The following is a 15,826-nucleotide window of genomic DNA, read 5'->3' on the forward strand; positions in this document are numbered from 1 at the left end:
TGCGTGTAGAGGAACAGGACGGTATGTGTGCGGATGTGAACGTCATAATTATTACGGAGTATAGTCTGTTTCTTAAGGGCATTCATAGCACTCATGTTAGGCTCAGAGGGGCCTTGAGCACACTATCATCAGCGCTTGTAAGCTAATGAGGAAGGTGTAACGACGTCTACATTTACTTACTCCGTAATCACTGTTACCAACCTGGGGACCATCCTGCCAAAGTCATCTATTCTGTTGCGACGATGTAATACTGGCGACTAGGAGCAGCTCGCACCTACAATGTAAAAGAGACCAAGATGGAATGTAAAGCCTCAGCTGGGAATCAAATTTCACTTGTGCCGGAAGGGAAGTACTCGCGATCTGACCCCTTAGATACACGATCACCGAAACAGTCGCACATAAGACTTCCAAAGCCAATCTCTACACGCTGATACCGATCCGACTATCCTAGGCTCGCAATTCTTGTCAAGAACATGGGAGATATGATGCATATTTCTAAGGCAGGTTGACGGGTCAAGAATTAGCGGTACATACCGACGCCAACAAGGCAGTATGTGCGTGCTCGCCTTCATTGCGGCATGATGACAATACAGACTTTTGAGAGCAGACTCTACATCATCCTGTTGCATTCATAACAGTATGCTGAACACAGCTGGAGTCTGCGGCTATAAGCTCTCCTTACCTAGAAGTGGACGGCATGCAGATCCTCGAACTGCCTTGGCTGCTTAGCACTCCGTTTCAGTTTTCTTCTCGTATTTCAGCCAGGTGTCGGTCTGTTCGTGCTGGCTGCAATCAATGGTCAAGTACGTGGACGACTTTCATCGGTGGTTACTCCTTGGCAGGCGACTTCAGTTACCTGCCGACGCACTTGTCGGTTTCCTGCCAAGCGACACGTTTCTGTGCCATACCACTACAGTTCTCGCTGGGTGTGCCCTCTACTAAAGATTGACAAACCCAGATCCCAGTATCATCTCTGAAAACCACTAGACAGCGCGTATGACCACCATTGATGTACAGTGCTCCAAAATGCTGCCACACTGCGGTGACGACCACTGGCAAAAGTCGCTCATTTCCTTCAGCATACACAGTTAATTCAAGCCGAGGAACCATACTCAAAACACATCCTTTGAAAAATTCAGATCTCGCATCTAAACTTGTATTTCTCCTACCCCAATGTGGCTTACGAATCAATAGGTCGTTCGCCGTCTTCGGATACTCACTAAATATCTGTCAGGTGCTAGAGCCTAGACGCGATGTGAAGTGCTTTACGTGTACCATGCATACGTAGTATCTCGCACAGATACCAGTGTCTTCTTGTACAGCCAGCCACGCACGGTCGCTGGAGCCTTCGTCGCAAGCAAGGTGGATCACCACATCGCTCCACTCAACGCCTCGTCTTCGATTATTGCAATGTCGAAGTCGCATGCGAAATGCTAAGTTCCGCTGTAAAAACAGTTCTGTACCGGCTTGTTGCGAATCAAGCCATCTACTCGATGTGATTTGAGGGCCACGACAACTTGCACATCATGCCAAGTGCTAATGAAAAAAACACGCACATCGTCAGAAGTCTCTACTCGAACGATGCTTGACAGGTGATGAAATTGCTTGAACGCTGTTTCAGGTACATGGGAATTTCGAGACCGACGGTCTTTGTGTATGAATCTCTGTCCCATTTACCAAACCCTACGCATCGATACAGCATCTTAGATATAGACGACAGAGCCTATTTTTTACCGTGGTGCATCTCTATCAACCCGTTACTGGATGTCAGTTGAGGTGCTGGGGCTTCACGTTAATACGTACCACTCGATGATCAATGGTGACCGGCTGAAGGTTGACTCGAATAGCACGTCCAGAGCGAGATACCTATGAAGTGTCAAGTCATCAATTTCGAGACCTGCCACCAGCATTCCTAGTTCTCGAGATGCTCGTCGACTTTCGGGGTCAGTCATTAGCAAGCTCATTGAGAAGAAATTCGGCGACAGAGATGCTAACAGTGATACAATTACTGTTCGTCGCGACCTTGGCAAGGTGAACACCGCGCCGAAAATATGGCGACGTGGCGATGTAGTCCTTATCCCACACATTGTACCCGCTCTAGGTGATGTGGACAAGGTTGACATTGTACGATCCAAGCGAGTTGGTGACATTTGTGTAAAGCTGAGACACGCAATCATTGTTGCTGTTCTGCAGTCGAATCTCATTGTCTTTCCGATTCTCACATCCAATGGCAGTGGCCTTTCCACGAAATCTTCAGCTTACAAGCTGACTGTAATGAAGATCATACCACCTGCAGATGATCGTGCACATATCACGGCGAGTGATGATAGACTCTATATAGCTGACAAGAGACGTCTTCCGAGCCCGAATAGCTATATCAACCTCAGTAAACCACTTGCCCTACACTACGCCTGGCCACTGGAAAAGTACGCGCAGCTTGAAGATAGAAGTACTGCCATCCCAATTCAAAGGTACCGCATCACCCACAATATGGCATCAGTACCCTTAGACCTACAGGAATCGTATTTCAGAGCCATGGTGACACGAGAGCCAATTTTAGGTCCAATTCCTAGAGATCGAGCTGCTGAGGAATTTTACACGACTTTACAGTTTATTCCCAGTTGCGGCAGGACAAGCCTAGCAAGTGATAATGAAGATCTCCTGGTCGATGATCTGGGTTATGGCATTGTCAGAGGGCAGCACGGCAAACAAGCAGCAATAAAATTGATTCAATGGAAACCTAGTCTGAAGTCAATTTTGGAAGATAATGAGCGAGTAAAGAATAGTTCTGACCGCAGCAGCAGGCCAAGTACTCTCAACTGGTCATACTCGCCTATAGAGAGTCCAGGGTTCTCAAGTAACACTTTCATATCCGAGAATGACTGCGAAGGATCGGTGCCACCACAAGAGAATCTCGGTCGAGGCCAGAGAATGAAGAAAAAGTCGTTGAGAGCTATCGAAGCAGCAAAAGGGACCGAACATAACACACTAATTTCGCAGAAGATATCGGCGCGAATCGCAAAGTCCAGCCACAAGAAAACTCCTACGAAGAGCAAGCCAACAAAGCCAAAGCCTTTGCGAAAATCATCAGCAAAGCAAGTTTGATCGGCAGGCAAAATATATTCAACAATGAAATAGAAATACGATGTTTGAGTGGTTGCAGTTGTGAAGTCTCTGCCTAAAAATTGCTTACACTTTGATATGCTGCCTGGCTGAGCCGCATGAGGATTCATTGGTATCACACGAGTCACTATGGACAGGATCACCACCATTTCTGGATCGAAGCTGCTATCTTTGCAGGACCAGGGATGTCATTATTCACGCTGCCGATCCGTCCCAAGAGTGAAGTTTCGAAAAGTGACGTCTCTATCTCGACGAACCTCAGCCTTTTGTGCTAATCCCCAGACGAAGGGTTGTGTCCACAAGTTAATGGTGTTAGCGACAACAAAAAAGACATGGTCGACATCTATACGTCAACAGAACCCACTCCCGAGAGTTCCACTGATGAGTCGGCCATAGCTGCATTCATGTTCGGGGCGCGATCGATTACTGAGCTTACTCGCTTCTCGACTGAACCGCAGAAAATATCCAATATATTCTTCTCCAGCGTCTATTCCTACAATGAAGTCCTCGAGACCTACTTTCACAAAACCGGTGTCTCCATTGACTCGGTCTCTTGGTCAATGATTCTCGCAATCGGGAAAGCACTTATTGCAAAAGCCTATGTTGTGTGTAAGTATCCACGCCTCGACTTCGAGACATTCGACGACGTTCTGCGTTACAAAGCTGCATCACGATCTCAGGAGGAATTTGATGCTAGAGCTCGTGTATGGGAGATCAAGAAGCAGGTCTGGTATACCACGTTAGATTTGGGCGTGTCGAGTCTGCCTAAAGCGAAACCTGCACGTAGGACATATGAGTATATCGTTGACTCTCTCATTCATGAAGAGTTCCACAATATCTTCCAGCCATGGGATGAAAACTTGTTGAGCAAGAAAAGGTATGCGGGCGGCTCAAAGCAGCATGTCGCACACACGAAGTATCTGCAGTTCCATGGCAATCTCTGGAGATAATTCTTGAGCACGATGAAGGTCGTTTACCTTGGTTCATCTTTGAGTCCTGTCCTCTTGCGCTCTTTGAATCCTTTCCTCTTGCGCTCTCTTCAACAATGAATACATGCATTGCGTTCTCGGTAATTCCATACCAACTGCTCGTGCTTGCCGTAGCGGATTTCCCAAGATTGCTTCTAACTCGACTCTACGTCCAGCTTCCCAATCGAGCCACATGCTCGGACGGCTACCACTGACATCTTCCTTTACTCCGTCTAAGATGTCTACTGACTTAGGCAGCGATTCGGGCAACGGTCTCCCCAGAATCTGGCATGCAGCGTCGATGATCTCTTTCATGACTGCCAACATATGCGTGTAAAGCTCCCGGTCCAGAGCCATAGCTTGACTCGATGCTCCTCCTGAGAGCACAGCTGTTGGATTCATAGCGGCATTGATCGCCGTCTTGTGCCAACGAGCAAACTGCATGCTGACGTGATCTAGCAGGTCAATATCAGGAAACCCAGCTGCTTGAAGCATATCTGCAAACAGCGCAGTACTTCTGGTCGTCGGGACAATCATACCGGGATCTTCACTGGGGACAAAAGGCCCAATCGTGGTGCGTGTCCAGTGATTATGCTTTACATGATTGGGACTCGGCAGTGTCACTGAAGTTCTTGTAAGATTTCGGTTAGCTGGGTATTTCCTCGGTCTTTCCACGACCAACACTCACCTAGTGACTGCACTGATTATAGGATTACGGGGAAATCTTTTCCAATACGGCTCTTCGATGGCTAGTCCATTCTGCATCACCACGATACTGGTGGTGCGGTCGACAAGTCCTTCCAGCAATGCACTAGCGTCACCTAGCTCAGGCAAAACTTTGGTCGCAACGAGTAGATATTGCCAGGAGAGGCTCTGCTCCTTCATGACTTTCCTGGCTTCTTCGGGACTAGCGAAAACAAAACGAGGTTGAAATGTTGTTTCACCAAATAATGGACTTGTCACTTTTATCCCACCACTTTTTATGGCTGAGAAATTGGATCGGCATAGTGTCGACACCTTGATGCCAGGTACGCTAGCAAGGCGAGCAGCAAAGAAAGCACCGATAGCCCCTGCGCCTACCACGAGGACTTGTTTTGGAGACATGGACGTTATTGCGCTGAACGGTTCTACATGGGATGAGTACAGAATGCTTGCTGTTGATTAGCCAAGGTCATCCAGCGACAGCGATAGGAAGCGGAGATCGTGCAACGTGGGGTTCATGAAGAACTAGCAACTCTTTCGGGCACTGTCACCTTCCATTTTGAGTAATCGAGATCTAATATTGTCTTCCGAAACAGTCGTGGTCACAGCATCAAACTAATGAACTCTCTAGTACTAGTTGCGTCACTGCCAGGCATGATTAACTCGGCCATGTGTGGAATAGCACTCACCAGTATGCTGAGTGACCAGAAGTGCTTACTGGTATTTGCGTGGTGCAAAGCTCTGACAAGCAGAAGTTGAACTCCGATATTGCCCATGCAAAACAATTCCGTGAATACTATGTTGGCTATGAGCACTCCACGAGAGATGATCCTGAGCCTTCTCATCTACGGTAATCATACTGGCCTGGTTTCCATTTGACATAACGTGGCAGTGGGCTCGAAGGATGAGTTCTAGGTCGAGAGCATGATCGTACACGTTACCACCAGCGACTCAATGAGTACGGGAGCACCAAGCATCAGATGAAATACATTCAGACGAAGTGAACGCATGATGCTGACCAACCAGTAAGGTCGTGGCAATATCAAATTATGCAGAGCCTGTGGATACAGGTAGAAAACAGCAAACTGGAAACACCATGAAAGGAACCTGCACATGCCTTGCGTGGCTGCGGAGCACAATCAAAATGAAGTTGAAAGGTCGTAGAGTGTAGGGTCCTGGCTGATATCAAAACACGAGGCCACGGCAGTCTGTCGAGCCATTGAGCATAGAGCTGACAATTCCGTAAGTTGCCGAAACAGATCTCATGGAGAGATGACCAGACTCGTTCCGTTCTAGACTCAATCGCAACCATATCCTCAGACTGAGACACAAACGCTGGCCCGCGGCATGCGGCATAGGGGTGCAACCCACCGTTGCAAAGTATTGGAGACTCGACGCGTGATTCTTGTCCAGCATCAGTCCTCTTATTCTTCTGCTCATGTCATAATAGGAAAAGGCAATAAACAGGAATTTGCATCGAGACGCCGTTCGACGGGTGAGAGTAGTGTCGCCTGGCTATACGGTCGTGGCGGGCAGGAAAAGGTAATTCGCTAGCGGAGGCGAGAGGGCTGAAGAAACTGTGAAGGAGTGCGCTGATGGCTATGCTCATGGATTTCCGCCCGCGCAACTCGAGGAAAAGGTGTTCGAGACTCGAAGCTTGTATCAAGAAGTGTGCTGTAGTAACCAACAAGTCGATATGCTTGCTGCGTTGAAAAAAATGGTAGGCATAGATTGCTACGAGCAGCGTGCATGTAAGTAGATTTGTGTGTAGGCGGGCTGAATAGTACGATAAGCCTGAGCTCCCACATTTGATGAGAATGCAAAGAATCAGTTTCTGTGCAAGCACGCGTCATGGCGCCAGTGTCGCCTGGTGCGACAGCTTCAGACGAATCGGCTAAGTTACTGGAAACTCAGCAGCCCAGATACACCAGCACCAGGTCGTGAGACACTTCAGTAGAAGTTCCCTAGGCATTAGCTCTTCGTACACAGATCCCATTGGAAGATATCTCCTCTATGTGGACTCAATGCTTCTGGAATCTCTACTGAAGTATTAAACGACCTGGTGCAAGAGTACGTGTAGGCTCGTCACATCTAGATCTCTCGGCAGGCTACGAACACCCATTGAGATCGCGTGCTATTCATCAGGTTTCAGCCGAGCACAGTTGCTGTTCTGGAAAGGTAGGCAGCTTAGTCTTACGCTTGCTATCGGAGCGGTCGCAGACAATTTTCGAGGAAACGCTCCTCTTACCTTCTGGACACGCAAGTCATTGTACACAAGATCTTACTTACAGTAAATGGAGATGCTAGATATCAAGGTATATTTACAGAAGATCATGTTCGGGTGGAGACATCACTTTACGCGGTCTTCAGAATCCAAATTAGCTATAGTTCAAGAGCTCAACTACCTCTTTTTCTACACTATCTGGTTTCCCAGCGTGTACCAGTGTCGAGTATCGATGACTCTTTATACCTGCGGCTATCATATCTAGTTCAGTATGTCGAAGCAAGATACATACACAGCCAAGCAAGTAACCAGTAGCTCATCACGTGACTATCCTCTACGTTGTTACCCTCAAACCATTAGAAACAGTTAACGATCCTTTATGGTCAAGAACCAAGGCGGCTGGTTGATCATCACTAGGTGGCGCACTCATCTTGCGCTCAGTCTGTGACATAGAGTCCGTATCGCTGGCAGCCGTTTGGGAATTCTTTGCACTCTTGCGACGACGAACGATATCATCAAGGTATCGTACGATCGAGAGAACGAGGCCGACGGCGAGAACAGCACAAGCGATGCTGAATGCTCGACGATATCGAGGTCGATCATCCTGTCGAAAGATCTGTGCACCGTAAATTCCGGCAATATTGGCACCCATAATAACCCTTCGCATGTTAGCATAATCGACTCATTGTTGGCTAGATAATACTTACATCGCCATTGCCAGAGCGCGTTCTTCCGAGTCCGTGCATGTCAAGGACAACCATGTGATGTTAAGTGGGTGGGAGAATGTGCCGAAAGTCTGAGTCCAGATTACACCAAAGTAACGTGCACCTCTGTTGTTGAGCTCCGTAAAGATGCGGTTGAAAATGTAACCAATCAAATGACCACAGAACCCAGCTATGACAGTTTCTCCACGCCTGTTGAAATGATCTGAGATCCAGCTGAAAGTCCAAGAGACTGGAATCTGCAAGAAGAGACCGACTGAAGCCAAGGCGTTCGCACTGAGAGCTCCAAATCCAAAGTTGCGGACGATGGTGGGAGCATATGTATCGAAGGCACGTTGTGGCCCATTGTTGGCGAGCGTAATGATCACATGAACCCATACCCTCCAATTCGAGAACTATAACACATTAGCCATAATCAAGCAGGCATTTACTGAACATACAGCTTTCTTGAACGCAGTTAACCCAATGCTCTTCTTTTTCTTTCCTTTCATTGGGTCATCAATGAGGACTCTAGTGTTGAGAATGTGGATTTCTCTTTCAGAGAATATGTTGATCATGGGCAAGAAAGTGCTTCGAGGTTTCTTGAACGAGTCAGGCAAGAAAAAACCGAGAATGAATCCACAAAAGATCGTGAAGCCACCCATGAGCACGAAAAGCCAGAACCATCCCGATTTGCCGCCGACACCACGCATATGCAGGATACCGAAAGCGAGCAATTTGGCTGAAGCTTGCCCAAATTGATTGCCAAAGTAGAAGAACATGACTCGCTTTGCAGTTTCTCTCCTCGTGTACCAGGTTGACAGGGTCCACAGTCCACCAGGGATGAAACCAGATTCAGTAATGCCTAAAAGCAATCTTGTTGTGATAAAGGAGGCATAGTTTGTTTGCCAAGCCTGGAACGTGCTGACGATACCAAACAGGAACAGTTGAAGTGTAAGCCACTTTCCAGGACCAACACGATAGAGAATCATGTTTGAGGGAATCTCGAAAAGCACAATGCCAAGAGACAACATCTGCTGACCAATATTGAACTGGTTTTGGTCAATATTAATATCCTCCATAAAGTTGTCGGTGATAGCATTAGCCATATTGCCTCGATCGAGTTGAAGGCAGAAGAATCCTAAGGTGAGAAGCGGCATGATAATGAGATCGAGCTTGCGCTTTGCCTTCCTTTCCTCAGCTGGCGTCCAATCGCGCTGTAAAGCGAGAACTTCCTCGTCCTCCTGGGGAGGAGGAAACTCGTCCATGTTCTTGCTGAACACGCCCATGATGTTAGTGGATGCAGAGGCGTACTTTGAGAAGTGTATATCTGATATGAAGAGGAAATATGTTTAGAAAGCGAAAATAGAGTCGTTCGATACACATATAGCGAGCCCATATCTCTGGAAATGGTCTCAGATTACCGAGACTAGCCGTTCTCGCTGTCCTGGATCCTGAGACCATTAAATCATCTGCTGTGTTTGCGTCGCGATCTCCATTTGCCCAGCGTCTGCGCAACAACGTTCGATACTGCCAAGAGCGGAAAGTAGCAACTGACTCCATACCGAAGACCAACCGAACCATTCAGGGCAGGCATGTTCGGTCGTGGCGTTCTTGACTACCGATCTCGACATATGGTTCACGTCTTGGCGACTGATGATGTGCTTCTTCCAAGTGCTGCCAAGAACCGGCCCGTCGTCAAGCTCAGCACGTCATGTAAACCACGTGTATTGAAATGCGTTTAGGCTCACATGTACGATGCTTCACTCTTGTATGATTCTTTGTTGGCTGAATTAGTCGATAACAAGCTGCAAGAACAAATACAAATTCAGATGACTGATGATATTCGTGTTCAGAAACGCTAAGAATCGTGGCAGTCGCTAGTAACAGATCCCACATGTTTATGCACAAATAACATGAAGCTCTCGGATCATCGTCAAAGTAGTCGAGATCGTTGTAGCAGGTGTCTCGTGGCCGCGTTTCGACGGCATTCTTATAAGAAGGAGAAGCTCGTGACGTATCGATATCGGGCTCATCTCTGGGGACGGACAGTGATCGCCTAAGTGAACAAACGATACAGATCGTAGCAAAGATGTACTATGCAGTCCATCGGTCGTCATCTACGTCGCCTGTCTACCATCACGACACAAACGATTAGACATCATTGATGCTATATCAGACCATAGCGTCGATCTCCTTGCGACAGGTGAGACAAGCTTACATCGAGTCGCTGGCAGTAGACAGGCAGAAGATGAGAGTGTGATTCAGCCACAACATACCTCTTGTTGTGCTTAAAGATTCCGTGTAAGCGTACTGTCTCGAGAATCTGTTGTCAGGGTTCGTCTGGACCTGGACTCACAGTGCTTGCCCAGATCCGCTCAACGGATATCGAGTTCGTGAGCAATATCACAAGTACGTTCTTCCAGAGCCGACAGACCGCGTTGACCAACCATCGCTGGACCTTTTTCGACCGATGAGCCGTTTGAAGGCGCAGCTACGAAGTGAGCATGGGCGAAAATGTCCCTGAAACTGACAAGCCAAGCCGGCGCCACAACGCCAAGATCGAGCTCGAGAGTGAAGTTCAGAACATAAGCGCCTTTTCCGCTCGATCGAGAGCACAAGACTCGAGCCCGCAATGCAGCTGAGAGATCCAGAATGAGCTACGCCGTAGACGAGGCACCCACAGAACTAAGGCAGCGGAGGTCATTGAGTACGAAACTATTGACCGCCGCAAACCTGTCGTACTCTCATTCAACATATGATAATTGAGATCAGTCAGTCCTTTTTGGGGGGGGGGGGGGGGGGGGATTCCCAAAGCTCACTCGAAGTCTGGGTGCTATTTTCTTCCCTCTCAGCATAATTTTCACTCTAATAGCCAACAACATGTACTCGACCCTCCACGAAGCTTCCGAGAAGCGAGCCAAAGAGAAAATTCGCCGCGCGTCTCGACAATATGATGCGCGTGTTGGCGAGAAAGAACGGCAAAGTAGTGTTCTCAGTGGTACGACTCTTGGCGAAGGAGATGAGAAGAATGGATATGCAAGAAGAGGCAACTTTTTTAGCAAGTTGTTTGGCAGCAGGAAGAGCTCGGACCTTAAGACGAAACTGGAGATGGTCCAGAAGAAGCAGTCGATGTCTACAGACGCTAGCTTGTGAGATTGTGCAGCATCAAGGCTTCACAATGCAATATCATCGTGACATTCGGCGTCGTACTGTTGGTCGAGCTCTGCGACGACGCTTTGCATAATGAGATAGTCTGAAAGAGATTTAAGACTAGTGGGCAGGATGTGTGATCACTGAACCAATACAGCCATTTTCCTATGCTTCTCCATTCGTGAGGGCTAGTACTGTGGTCGCTAAATGTGACAGAGACGGGTTCACGAGTGAGGAAATAATACTACTTCCACACCTGCTCAAGTGCCTTCCGTATCAGGCGATGTGTAGCTGATCTGCCTCACTCGACTACAGGAGTAGGAGATACTGTCAAATCGGTCTGTAATTCGTGTTGTGTCTGCTGGAGTGTGGATATCAGTACAGATGGCGAGATCCCCTACAACACCTGTATCAAGTTTGCCTTCACCAGTACATTCCTGAAGCCCACCTTCGAGGAGACCTAACCTACTATTTCATATTGCCTGTTCAAAAGCTATTAGATGCGACCTGACTTCTGATAGACTGATCTGTATGCAAAGCGAATGTGGTGCTCCAGCGTATGCGAGAGTCAGTACCACGACCGTGCAGTATCCCTGAGAGTCTACTGTCAGATCAGACATAGTGAATATCACATTGAATGGTTATCATGGAGCTGCAAAATCATGCCTGAGCCTAAGGCAATAGCATCGGATCGCTCATTGCTTTCGACTGCAAACGGCGCAAAGGTCGAATTGAGTTTGGTGACCTCGGATATTTCCTTGAACAGATCATAAAAAGTCGTTGAAGAATTGAGTCTGCATAGGCGTGATTCGTAAGAAGGGCTTTGTTTTGAGTCCTGGTGCAGCTGGTCTTCAGTAAAAGACCGGCATCAACGAGCTGTCACTAACACAGGTAGTCACCGTCTCTTCTTGCTCGAATATAGGGCGGTGAAGATATCTGAGACCTGATTGAAAAACCAGCAATTGGCACGACAGTCCTGTCGCGCTCCTGAGTAGAAGTTGGCAGGATGTGGTTAATATTACCTCTGTAGCTGATTCGCCAACCTCGTAAAATCGTGGAGAGTTCGTATTCTATAGCCTATGAGCTTCCGTGTTCTGACAAATTCGGTACACCTTACGTCGGCTCAAGATTGCGCCCACGAGCAAGCAAGCAGTTTATTTGCTGTTTGCACTGGTCATCACATGCAAGCCGGGCAGTATCGTTCTAGTAAGGAAGTCATGCTGTTTTGAGTCAAGCGACTCGAGCTGGTGGACTGTGCAACCTTGGTATTGAATATAGGACCAGCTCGTGCAAGATCTTGTCGGCTGCAATTCTCCTATAAAAATAACATTGTGGGAATCGAGAGAATTTGAAAAATAGAACTCATAAGCAAAAGCTTTGTACAGCTTCATCGGATCATGTGATAGAATAGGTGTATGGTCTGTCGCATCGTTCATGAGGCTGATAACACTCGTAAGAATGAACGATGACACCAGACGTCGCAGCTCTGCCAGTGACGGCGATGTTTTCACAAGGTTATTTTTCGTGCCTTCGTGTCGAGTTCAAATTCACCGCAGCTCGGTTCAACCTCGAGGCAAGTCGCAGCAACGATGAATCAAGCTCAAAGTCTTGGCCAAGAGACTAGTATAGTCCTGTGGTGTAGTCGTGATTGCAAATTTCGTCAGCAGTTATCAGGTGCTTCAAAACAAAAATACTGCTCAATGCTGGCGTTCATGATCTGAGAGACATTGTCAAGACGTGTAGATGCGCCATTACTAAGCACGTTTTGAATCGCTTCTATGTTCTGATAGCAGTAGCCATACCATCCTCTTGTGCTTGTGAGGCCGTTCTCTCCTGCTGTAGTCGATTGCGTCGAGCTGGCGGAGACTTGCGGTACAGGTTGCGAAATTGAATCATGTACATTTTGAGGCCAGAAATCGAGGTTGCTATGGTAAATTGATCGAACAAGTCATCTGAATCTAGCCAAGTCTAGTTCCACAAGTGAGCGGTTTCATGTATGTGCCAGCAGCCATCTATAGTGGTTGACCGCTAACACTGTTTCAAGCATTTCTCTTGTCATGTTTGTTTTCAAACACTGAACAATGAACATCTTTAAGAACACTTCAGTGATCACAAAGCACATGCCTCGTCACCTCGATCGCAGAAGGCATGTCGGCAGTTTGGGCCTGGTGTGAAGCGCACAAGAACGTTGAGTACCCAATGCAAGTATGTGGACTGGGTCAACGTTCTGACCTGTCTTTCAGGCACAATCGTGTTTGTTCTGCCGGATAGACCGATTGATTCTGAGGTGCTCGATGTACGAATGAGGATAATCCACAATTGCCATAGCCAGCCTTCGAGCACTGTCTCGCAATATCTGACAAAGAACGGCAACGCCGATGCGTGTTGAGGAGTCGATTTGAAAGGCACATACAAGCTGATGAGCAATCCTTGGCAAACAATTTTGACCAAAACAGACAAACTCACAATGTTAATCCGTTCCAAAGCGAATCTGCACCCCATTGTGTACGCGAGGGTGAGCATGTTGCATCGCCTACTCAACTCATACCTTCATGCTTCAGGCTTCCTCGTCGCAAGCAATTTGCCCCACAATGTAATGCCAATTAGCGGTTCCGACTCCGATCGACACTTCTTCAGATGTTGAAACAAGTAGCAACGCCGTCGAATACAAAGGTGTGTCAAGGGAAAGCACATCAATCCTCAGGCTCTCAGCCATTGTCCATAGCTTCTGAGCTAGGAGATGGTAAGTCTCACTGACGCAAGCAGGTGTTGCTCGCAGAAGATGCTATGCATTCCCTCCCAGCAGTCAGTAGTGCAGGACTCAACTCGGGTCTAGCCGATGTGGAAAATCTGATTTTGAAGATCACAGTCGTTTACCACGTTCGCAAAAGATAGCAACATCTGACCCACACGAGCAGAGACGGCAACATGTGGCCAAGATCAACTATATTTCCGTATGCGTGTGCAACTGTTCTGGCTTGAGTGGACTGTGATGGAGGTGATCCTATACTTGTAGCCGGACAACATTCAGCAATTCGGATCGACGTCTTCTCTTCAGGCAAGGAGTTTTCAGAGCTACCTGGTAGATAAATGGATACCAGAATCTGGCCTGGCCGGTGCTACTGACTCCAGTGATGCGCATAAAACACATATCTCAACCTTCTAACAGTTCATCTTCATCTGCCTGATGTAGTCCTTGGAATGCCGAGAATTGATCGATCGCGGCATGACCAAGATAGATTTGGCGTCTTCGCGGACGTCGGTATCGGTCGACATTACAGAGCTCGTCAGCCTTCGGGCAATCGTTTGGGGAATGGAGCCATCTTCCTAAATCTTTCTCTCGTCAATCTTTCGAAGCTTGCCTCAATCTTGCTGAATATACCCCTATAATCTCTATCTGGAGCAGATGGGTCTCTCCATCCATCGCTGCACCAGTAACTCCAACTTCCAAGCTCTTTTGCAACGAGCACATCCGTAGCCAGTCGGTCTCCGACAAACGCGATCTCAGCGGGGTTCTCAGTTACGCCATGCTCTCCGAAGAAGGCCAACACATCCGATCCACAAAGCGGCTTCTTCCTTCCTGGCTGCTGGCGCAGGACGGGAACACCCAGCTCCTTTTCGAGGAGAACGGCTTCGGCTTCGTGATCAGGTCGAGGTGTGCTACCAGCTGTATTCGAGACAATGAGAATGCTAGATCTATTTTCAGCAAATTCGGGGCTTGCTTTGAGCTTCTCCAACTTTGCCAAGTATGCAGGATGAATAGTCGAGGTTTCTGGGGGGCAAAGTGTACCGTCTTTGTCAAGCACGAGAGCACGAATAGTAGGCTTCCTGCCAGAGGCCAAAGTTGGAAGACCTGAGGAAATCGGCACGGGCAAGCAGGTGAAATTCGGAACGGTCGCATGAGGAAGGAGAGATGCTGGATCGTGGATTGTATACGCTAGAGCCAAGCGTAAAGCAGGAACATTACTGAGGAGCGGCATACCAGTGGCACGAAGTTGAAATTGTCCACCTATCATGCTTCAGTGGGAAGGAGAAGGCATGAACAATGCTATGGTCGCGACTGCCCCAATGAGGAAGTTGCGGCGAGTTGCAGTGAGCTGAATTGATGCCTGAATTCACTGGCAAGGCTGCAGCGCAAGTAATGAATTTCCGAGCAGTTCACGTTTGTGACAGCACAAGTCATCCTCAAAACTCGGCGCTGGTTGTAGAAAGATCTCACTAGCCTACACCAACGCATCGAAAGTCGACTGTCAGGTGGAATACACGTGCCACCTACTGCGAAAGCCTCTCACGTCGTTACAATGGGAAAACTCACCTCTACAATTGGCATACCGATCAAACTCCTCAACGAAGCACAGGTACGTGTACCTCTCCTCCCACACTATCGCACACGCTGAATTTCCACAGGGTCATGTTGTCACTCTTGAACTGTCATCGGGCCAAGTGTACCGAGGCAAACTGTTAGAAGCTGAAGATAACATGAACGTACAGTTGAAAGATGTACAGCAAACAGCAAGAGATGGACGGGTGTCACATCTGGACCAGATCTATATACGCGGAAGTCATGTACGCTTTTTCATTGTGCCTGATATGCTGAGAAATGCGCCCATGTTTAGGAGTAGAGGGACAAGAGGACGAGGTGTCGGTCTCGCTAGAGGTCGCGCCACTGTCAATAGAGCAAGGGCTGGTAGGAGAGGTTGAACATGGGCTTGGGTTGTGAAGACTAAGATCGCAACGTTTGACCAACGGTGCATAGGCTACAACGGGAACACGAGTCATAGCACTAAGTCAAGGATGTTTCGATGAGGGATGTCTCCAATCAAAGTGGCAGATACAGAGTGAGGCGCTGTAGAAAGGAAATTGTCCGGCACTCGAGGTTGCGAGTAGTGGCAGTTCCCTTTTCGAAGAGTACGATGTCGAATGCTCGTGCATAATGTGGTAATACCGAAGAAGCC

The 15,826-nt window shown here is 47.9% G+C and overlaps 5 protein-coding genes across 5 annotated transcripts; 3 read left to right on the forward strand and 2 right to left on the reverse strand.

Moving 5' to 3' along the window:
* Positions 1–3,455: 3,455 nt before the first annotated feature.
* Positions 3,456–4,073, forward strand: LTR64_008612 (uncharacterized protein; the record flags this gene model as incomplete). The annotated part of the gene is made up of 1 exon (XM_064902923.1): positions 3,456–4,073. One exon carries the CDS (start codon positions 3,456–3,458, stop codon positions 4,071–4,073), a length of 618 nt encoding a protein of 205 aa, XP_064750575.1.
* Positions 4,074–4,106: 33 nt separating this feature from the next.
* LTR64_008613 (uncharacterized protein) lies at positions 4,107–5,195 on the reverse strand (the record flags this gene model as incomplete). Its single annotated transcript, XM_064902924.1, has 2 exons — positions 4,107–4,641; positions 4,780–5,195. 2 exons carry the CDS (start codon positions 5,193–5,195, stop codon positions 4,107–4,109), a joined length of 951 nt encoding a protein of 316 aa, XP_064750576.1.
* Positions 5,196–7,351: 2,156 nt separating this feature from the next.
* LTR64_008614 (uncharacterized protein) lies at positions 7,352–9,007 on the reverse strand (the record flags this gene model as incomplete). Its single annotated transcript, XM_064902925.1, has 3 exons — positions 7,352–7,676; positions 7,725–8,134; positions 8,180–9,007. The coding sequence occupies 3 exons, from the start codon at positions 9,005–9,007 to the stop codon at positions 7,352–7,354; spliced, it is 1,563 nt and encodes a 520-aa protein (XP_064750577.1).
* Positions 9,008–10,601: 1,594 nt separating this feature from the next.
* On the forward strand, positions 10,602–10,978 carry LTR64_008615 (uncharacterized protein; the record flags this gene model as incomplete). The annotated part of the gene is given in 2 exon segments (XM_064902926.1): positions 10,602–10,870; positions 10,885–10,978. The coding sequence occupies 2 exon segments, from the start codon at positions 10,602–10,604 to the stop codon at positions 10,976–10,978; spliced, it is 363 nt and encodes a 120-aa protein (XP_064750578.1).
* A 4,194-nt stretch (positions 10,979–15,172) lies between these two features.
* Positions 15,173–15,572, forward strand: SMD3 (small nuclear ribonucleoprotein Sm D3; the record flags this gene model as incomplete). Its single annotated transcript, XM_064902927.1, has 2 exons — positions 15,173–15,229; positions 15,279–15,572. 2 exons carry the CDS (start codon positions 15,173–15,175, stop codon positions 15,570–15,572), a joined length of 351 nt encoding a protein of 116 aa, XP_064750579.1.
* Positions 15,573–15,826: the final 254 nt, after the last annotated feature.

This window comes from Lithohypha guttulata, assembly GCF_036872675.1.
Source record: "Lithohypha guttulata strain CCFEE 5908 chromosome Unknown scaffold_11, whole genome shotgun sequence".
Classification (NCBI taxonomy): domain Eukaryota; kingdom Fungi; phylum Ascomycota; class Eurotiomycetes; order Chaetothyriales; family Trichomeriaceae; genus Lithohypha; species Lithohypha guttulata.